Source organism: Ipomoea nil, unplaced genomic scaffold (genome assembly GCF_001879475.1).
Source record: "Ipomoea nil cultivar Tokyo-kokei standard unplaced genomic scaffold, Asagao_1.1 scaffold0117, whole genome shotgun sequence".
Taxonomy (NCBI): Eukaryota; Viridiplantae; Streptophyta; class Magnoliopsida; order Solanales; family Convolvulaceae; genus Ipomoea; species Ipomoea nil.
The window spans coordinates 507,501-516,256 of record NW_017616545.1 but is presented as its reverse complement, the minus strand read 5'-3'; the positions used below and the strand labels follow the sequence as shown (position 1 = coordinate 516,256).

The window sequence follows — 8,756 nt, the reverse complement described above, 5'->3', positions numbered from 1 at the left end:
CAGACTATATTTGATGATATGCTGCATAAAATGGTGGAATGCTATGTAGACGACCTAGTTGTGAAGTCAAAACTCTGCACAGATCACATGATGCATCTAAGGCAAGTCTTTGACAACTCAAAATGAACCCCCTGAAATGTGCTTTTGGGGTTGCCGCTGGAAAGTTCCTTGGGTTTACTGTTCGACACAGGGGCATTGAGATGAACAAGCTAAGATCGACGCTATAATGAAGATGCCTGAGCCAAGGAACATTCATGAGCTTAAAAGCTTTCATGGGAAGTTGGCTTATATCCAAAGTTTTATATCAAACCTGACAGGAAGATGTCAACCCTTTAACCGTTTAATGAAGAAGGGTGTCTCGTTTGTATGGGATGAGGCATGCAAGAATGCATTTCAAAGCATGAAGTCCTATCTAATGAAGCCTCTTGTACTAACTGCTCCAATTCCAGGACGCCCGTTGATTCTTTACATCTTGGCCTAAGAAAGCTCCATGGGTGCTTTATTTGCACAAGAAAATGATAAAGGGAAGGAAAATTCCCTTTATTATTTAAGTAGAATGATGACTTCAAATGAGCTCAAATATCTACCAATTGAGAAGTTTTGTTTGGCACTCGTATTCGCGATTAGGAAGCTCAAGCACTATTTTGAAGCGCATACAATTCAGCTAGTCTCCAGGGCAAACCCAGTGAAGTATGTCATGGCAAAGGTTGTTCTTTCCGATCTCCTTGCGAGGTGGTACTTATTATTTCAGTAGTATGTGATCATTTATGTACCACAGAAGTCCATTAAGGGGCAAGCTTTAGTAGATTTCCTAGCCGATCATCCAATTCCTGCCGAATGGGAACTGTCCGATAACTTACCTTATGAGGATGTGCTAGTGATCAAAGTTTTACCTCCATGGACGATGTACTTTGATAGAGATGCACACAAAGAGAGGGCAGGAGCTGGAGTTGTCTTTGTTATGCCAGAAGGGGAAGTGTTTCCTTATTCATTTACCTTGACGGAACGGTGCTCGAACAATGTTGCCGAGTATCAATCACTCATTTTGGGACTTGAAATTGCAACTGATATGAAGCAACTAAGGGATAACATATATGGGGACTCCAAACTGATTTTCAACCAAGTGTTTGGGGTTTATGAAGTAAAAAAGCCAGAGTTGATCCCATACAACAATTATGTAAGGATGCTCCTGCAGGGGCTAAGAGATGCTACGATTGAACACATCCCGAGGAAACAAAATAAGCAAGTTGATGGCTTAGCTTCTTTAGCTTCAACTGTATCCCATCCTGTAGATGAGGCTCGGTTGCGAGTATGCCAAAAATGGGTGATCTCTCCAATCTTCAAAGACGATGGCTCTCTTGACGAAACTGTTGAACTCCCGACTGCTTCTGTCTATGAGGTGCATAAGGAGGATTGGAGGAAATGATTGATCGACTACTTTGTTGATGGGAAGTTACCTCAAAGACCCTCGTAGGACGTCGAGCTCATCGCTTCATATATTTCAAGGGCACTCTATATCAGCGCTTGTTTGATGGTGTGTTCCTCCAGTGTTTAGGCGAAGAGGAAGCTTTACAGGCGATGGAGGAGGCTCACTCTGGAGTGTGCGATGCTCATCAATCTGGTCCTAAGTTACATTTTCACATCAAAAGGATGGGTTACTACTGGCCAACAATGGTAAAGGATTGCATAGACTATGCCCGTAGATGCCAAGCATGTCAATTCCATGCGAACATTATCCATCAACCTCCAGAACCACTACATCCGACGGTAGCATCATGCCCATTTGATGCATGGGAACTCGATGTGGTTGGCCCTATTACACCCAAATCATCAGCAAGGCATTCGTATATATTAGTAGCCACTGATTATTTCTCAAAGTGGGCTGAAGTAGTGGCTTTAAAGGAGCTGAAGAAAGAAAATGTTGCAGACTTTATCCGAGTTCACATTATCTATCGTTTCGGTATCCCTCCGTATATCCTAACCGACAATGGGAAACCATTCGATAATAAGTTGATGGATAAAAAATGTAAACTATTCCTCAGCTTATTATGCAGCTGCAAACGAACTTCTCGAGGCTTTTAACAAAACTCTATGCAACCTACTGAAAAAGGTGGTCTTGAAGTCAAACCGTGATTGGCACGAGAGATTAGAAGAAGCTCTGTGGGAATATAGAACAACTTACTGTACAGCAATGCAAAGCACTCCATACTCACCGGTATATGGGGTCGAAGCAGTTTTGCCTCTTGAATGCCAAATACCTTCACCAAGGTTAGCTATCCAAGAAGGCCATACAGAAGAGGACAATGTAAAGTTGCGCTTGGCAGAGTTAGAAGCTCTCGATGAGAAGAGGTTACAAGCTCAACTAAGTTTGGAATGTTATTAAGCTCGGATATCTAGAGTGTAACACCCCGTGTTACGGCCTCTAACCCAGACTAATTATTTAATTACTTACCATTAAAAGAGAATTGAATTCCCTTAATTAATTGAGAAGGGTCCACCATGGATCATGGACCCTTATCCCAAAACCAAACCCTTAGTCGTATAAGGAATAGGATAAGAAATCCTTACCATTCAGACCTTAGTTAGGACTCTTAAGTATATATAAGGACCTAGGAAGCACCTAGAAATCACACCACAATAGATTCCACCACACAAGAATTCCCAAGAATTCCCCTATCACCAAACGTAGGAGAAATCATGAAGAGGAGATCTTAGAGCAAGAACCTTAGTAGCCAAGGATTCTAATTAAGGCTAAGAGGTAACCCATGTCTCAACAAAATCTATTTTCCTTGCTATAATCTCCTTCTTTGGCTCCTTTGATATGTGATTCTGTGTTTGCGTCTTGATAAGGCTTTTCCTGAGATTGATATGATGATTATAAGATAATCTTGATGTTTATGAGATGATCTTGATGTTTATGTGTTGATCTTGATACGTATGTGATAATCTTGATATTCTTGATTCTAAGATAAATTATATAAATGATCTTATGTTTTAATTATGACTAGAGCGCTAGGGTTAAAACGTGGATTTTGTATTGTGGTATTCTTGGTATGTTTGGGTGGGATTTTGCATGATCGGGTATTGAGTCTTGGCATATTTAGGAGTCATGTTAGGATGTATTTAATGTGATTCTTGGTTTTAATCCATTACTTGATTACGTGGTGTCATTGTTGTGTTTAAATGTGTCTGGACATGGTTTCGGGTTCCACGAGGGATCCCGGGATTGAGTTATTACATAAGAGCCAGTGGGGGGTAGGTGGGAGCAGGGGTACCAGCCCACCTATCCGCTGCTCCATAAGACCGCCTGGCAGCGGGTGCCCGCCGGGCACCCGCTGGAATCCGAATGTGGATCATGGTGGTTTTCCCCGTGTACCGTGGTGTCCCATTGGACCATCGTTTGTCGTGCATGAGTCTAGTTTGATGTATCGGGTACCGTTCGTAGGATAAAAGAGTTTTGTGTATTGCATGCTAGTCGAATTGGTATCCCATTGGCCTAGGAGGAAGGTGCATGAGAACCCTTAGGCGTGTCTCGAGTAGTGTGGTTGACCACACATAAGTTATATATATGATTTCCCCCTCCTTATGTGTTAATGTGGGTTGCATGTGCTTGGCTATGTGTTAATTGTGCATGATACCCCAATTGGTTGCGATCAATTGGCTATACAGGCAGTTGGATGGGCTGAGAACCATCGGCTGTTAACCCGGCCGGTTGCGATCGGTCGGCTATACAGGCAGTTGGATGGGTTGAGAACCATCGGCTGTTATTTATATATATAGGGCTGCGGTCCATAATCTGGTTGCGATCAGATATACATATTATTCGGGTTGCAGTCCACCGTTTGGTTGCGATCAAACGTTATAAATGAACTGCGATTCATCGATTGGTTGCGATCAATCCCCTTATGCTGCGGTACAAGGCAGGGTGCTTCAGGGCCGTGTCAGAGCTATATGCGCTGACCCTCATGTATGGGCATGCGATTGGTCCTACAGCACCACCAAATGTGTTTACGTGTTGGAAATAGTGATTGAATACTAATATGATTGATATGAAATAGTCTTGTGACCTTAGGGCGCATGCTAGTATCTTTATTTGCGTGATTCATTCTGTTGAATGTGCCTACCCTTACTTGATTGAGTCTATTCTCAATTTTAAATTAGAGTTTCATAAGTATATATGTATTCCGGCTTCAAAATGATTTTTCTTATATATACCTACCTATATTGTATTTAACGCGTTGGAGTGGGTTACCAGCATTATTCGCTGAACAGATATATTTGGCTTTCAGGCACAGATGAGTAGCTCCGGAGCGCGCTAGTTGGACCCGTGGCTTAGCTAGTTTAGTTTTTTTATCGACCTGCGTGCCATGATGATGTACTTAACATTGATTTGAGGATTTCTACTGTTTAGATAGTTTAGCCTGTGCATCTGAGTTCTCCAGCTCAGATGTGGCATAGCACCCCAACAATTATGTTTAGTTATGCTCTATTTTGGGATTTAATGATAGTATTGCCTTTATTAAAAGTTTTAAAATTTAAGGGTGTTACATAGAGCTTTTAACAAAAGGGTGAGGGTTCACACATTTCAAATTGGTGACAAGGTATTGGCGGTTTGTAGACCTATCATCATTACCATGAAAACTGGGCATAAGTTCACCCCAATATGGGATGGACATTACATGGTACAAGTAGCATACTCAGGATGTGCTTACAAGTTAATTGATGAAAATGGTGTGCGAGTTGACCCTATTAACGGGAAATTTTTAAAAATCTATCATCCCTAAGCACACGGGACTACTTAATGAATGATATCCAACAAAAATGTTGCACGTGGTTAAACTGCTAAAACATCTTTCTTGTCTATGGGTGGGCCCAAGTCATAGACGCTCCTGACCCGCATGAGCTTAAACTGTGTATGGTAAACTCCTGGCCCGCATAATGGCCCTACCTATTCAAATGGTCCTTTGAACTACGTTTGACTATATCTCCTTCGCAGGAGTACGTAGGCAACTTAAAAGCACTTTCTTTTCTAAGTTCATTTACAATTAAAATAAACCCCTTTGTGTCACGTTTGTTCAAAACAGTGTAGATTAATTGAAGTTTAATCATCTCTGTTCATGTTATAATTAAGAGTAAATTCTTTTGTCAGATTTTTGTTGAAGTGATTCATTTGGGTTTAGACTTAGTTGCATTTGTTCATATTCAAGTTCAATTACTTTCTTTCAAGTTCACTTTTGCACTTGTAATCAAGAAAATTATATTGCTTGCAACTACTGTTGAGTAAAAAAATGGATTCAATTCGTGTCAAAGTCTCGTTTTCAAGATAGACTCATACTAACTAGCCGAAATTTTTTTTTTTAAAGTAAACAAATGAAAAACCGAAGGAATACAAGAGCTAAGAAAAAAAATCTAAAGTATTATAAAACCCATAAGGTCTTCCTTGTACGCTTCTAGCTCTCTTTTGACTGAAGCAAGTTTTTCTTCATCTTCGTCCGTCAACATGGGGCTGCCTCGAATACGTCTAACTTCCGTCTCAATAATGGTCACAGCTTCTTGCAATGCGTTATGTTGTTCTTGAGCCTTTGTCACAAGATCTTGGAGTTCCGATTTTTAGGCCCGAATCTTCGTCAACTCTTCCTGCGCATCATTTATCGTTTTCTCCAAGACGGTTTCTGGATCGATAGAGTCTTTGAGGGCTTTCTGTTGGTCAAGCAGCAGCGCTTAGGCTTGAGAGTGCTTTTGTTGAGATCTTAAAGGACACCTTGCGCAAGACATAGCTCCGCGACTTGGGATTCGGCGGGCATTGCATTTAAGAGCTGTGACCGCGTCTGATCATAAACTTTGGCCTTTTTAAAGAACTCGGCCACTCATTGCTCCAACGTCGACAGGTCCACTCTGTCTCGTTTCATACACTTGAGTTGTTTTTCAACGCTTTTATTGAAAGAAGAAATGCTTTTAGTCGGAGTCTCATTAAGCTTCCACGCTCCAAAGACTTGCGATAAAAGCCATGTATTTTTACATAAATGGTTCCTCGTTGGGAAGAATAGAGGCTTGGGACGGTTTCGGTTGTGCCTCTTGATGAGTTGCGTTGGAGGGCGGCGTTGATTGATGAGATGCTACCTCAAGGTCAAGGGGGTTAGAACGCCCACTACTTTGTCCTCCACCTATCGAAGAATGGTGATTTGATGATTGGGCGTCGTTACTAACAAGTGGCTCGACAGAATCCTGTAAGAAGTTCATGTATGTTAACAAATGCCAAAGTTCAACAATATATGGAAGGGAAAAGTTTGGGGAGGTTTCTTAACCTTGTTCAATGGTCTCTCCATTTAGGCCGTTTCCAACAGCGATCTTGATCGTCATCACATGTTCCTCTCTCCTCTTTTGAGTTGCATGTCCCCGGGCTTGATCTCGAGATGATGCGTCCTCTTGTGCTGGTGCTTTGCTTTTCCTCAAAGCAGTTAATGGTCTCTTTGCTCTTGAGTTCTTTCCTCGTCAATGGGTATGTTTGGGTTTCCATTTACGGCTATGTCTGTGATACGATTCTTAAGGAGGTTTGCACTCACATTGCTCAACCAAGCTTTGTACTCATCTGAAGCGTGCTTCTTTAGAGCAGTTGGGCTCATGGAAAATGTCGCATTGGATTGGGGGTTGATATTATCGTTTGGCGATAAATTCGGAATCCTTCGGTGAACGAAACATAGAGGACATCCTTCTCAAACAGGCCAGGGGCATATGCTTGATAAAATCCAAATTGACGGCTGAAGTGGTGAGGCATATAAGGCTCAGCTTTGCATTGAGATCCTTGGCGCAAAACGAGGAAGCTAGGGCGCAAACATATGAAGTACTCAAAGTCTTCCTCACTCCCTTTACGGTTGTCGCAAAAGATAAAATCTCTGTCATTCTTGCGGGAGGTGCAGAGCCAAGAAACACACTCCCCTTTGAATATCCTCTTACGGGCATCCATCTCATTGTAATGCTTTGCACCACCTTCTCCAGAAATGGTGACAATCTTTGGGTTGGATAACGTGAGGCCAGGGGTCTTAAAGTGGGTTTGGTAGTAAGCTGCTAACCAGCCGTACACATAATGGACTGGAAACTGGTTTTCTATTTGACCGGGAGAGTGGGAGCCGCAAAACATACCTTATTTCCTCTAGCCATCATGCAGGCTATCTTGAAAGTCTCGGGGCGAATGGTTCTCGGTGGTGTGCCTGGTAGGACGAACACGCAAAGCCAACAAGATAAGAACGCGGCTAAGTAGGTTTCCTTTTCGAGATGTCAGGAAATGCCTAGTTCAACAAAGGGCATTTCGCTCACATCTGACCATCTGGCGGAAGCGTCAAGTATTCCGCTTGGTGTAACACCCCAGATTTTCAAGACATTTAAAACTTATAATAAAGGTAGAATCTTATTAAATCCCAAGATATAAATACAAGCGTTCGGGGTGCTATGCCACACCTGGGCTAGAGAACCCAAGTGCACAGGCTAACTAACTAATATCCTCAAAGCATAAATACGTAAACGTGGCACACAGGCCAAAAGGGAAACTATCTACTTCTAAGTTCTAGCGCACTCCAGTGACTTAATCTTCTGTGCCTGAAAGCCAAATATATCTGTTCAGCGAGAGATGCTGGTAACCCACTCCAACGCGTTGAAATACAATACATATAGAGATATATATAGATATACGAAAACCATTTTGAGCATGAAGATATATCCTACGAACTCTAGCTTTAATAACCGGGAATGACTCGACAGATAAGGCCAGACGCAAGCAACAGTTATAACGAGCATATGCAGTTCACAACAGATAAGGCAGATAACGCAAAGCATAATCAATGATCATAACCCAACATGAACAATCCCCAATATAAATCCCATAGTCACATCCCCCAAGACACTCATAATCACCACTCATCCATATCACAACACATAACACACTTTGTTGGCGCCACAGGACCAATCGCATGCCCATACATGAGGGTCAGCGCATATAGCTCTGACACGGCCCCGCAGCACCCTGCCCCGTATCGCAACACGGAGGGGTCGATCGCAACCGACCGATGAACCGCAGCTCATCATAGTGTTTGATCGCAACCAAACAGTGGACCGCAGCCCAAGAGAGTGTGTCATCTGACTGTAGCCAGGAATTCCCATCTGACTACAGCCAGCCTCTGAACCGCAGCTCAGGAAAATGTCATCTGGTTGCAGCCAGGAATTCCCATCTGACTACAACCAGCTTCTGGACCACAGCCCAGGGTACCGTCATCCGACCGCAGCCAGGAATTCCCATCTGACTGTAGCCGGCTTCTGAACCGCAGCTCAGGATAACCAATCCGATCGCAACCGAATTGGGGCAACACGCACACATAACACATAGCAAGCACATGCAACCCACATTACACATTGGGAAGGGGGATAAAGCGTAATATAACTAGCATTAGCATGCAATATAATAGACTCATAAACCTACGAACGGTACCCGAAATATCAAACTAGACATAGGCACGACAAACGGGGTCCGTTGGGACACCACGGGGATCGGGGAAACATCAAACGGGGAAGCCGGGGTCCCGAGTTGGGGAAAATTCCAGCGGGTAGCCGGTGGGTGGTGGGCCACCCGCCAGTTTCTACTGTTCCGGCAGCGGGTCGCCGGCGGGCAGCTGCCCGCCCGCCGGCCGCCCGCTGCCAGGCGGCGGTTTACGACAATGGGTAGGTGGCGGGTCCCCTACCCCCCACTGACTCTTTTCACACACTTT

The 8,756-nt window shown here is 43.4% G+C and overlaps 1 protein-coding gene across 1 annotated transcript; it reads left to right on the top strand.

Moving 5' to 3' along the window:
* Positions 1–226: 226 nt before the first annotated feature.
* Positions 227–2,383, top strand: LOC109159552. Its single transcript, XM_019307676.1, has 4 exons — positions 227–427; positions 779–1,399; positions 1,549–1,960; positions 2,043–2,383. The coding sequence occupies exons 1-4, from the start codon at positions 227–229 to the stop codon at positions 2,381–2,383; spliced, it is 1,575 nt and encodes a 524-aa protein (XP_019163221.1).
* The last annotated feature ends 6,373 nt before the right edge of the window (positions 2,384–8,756 follow it).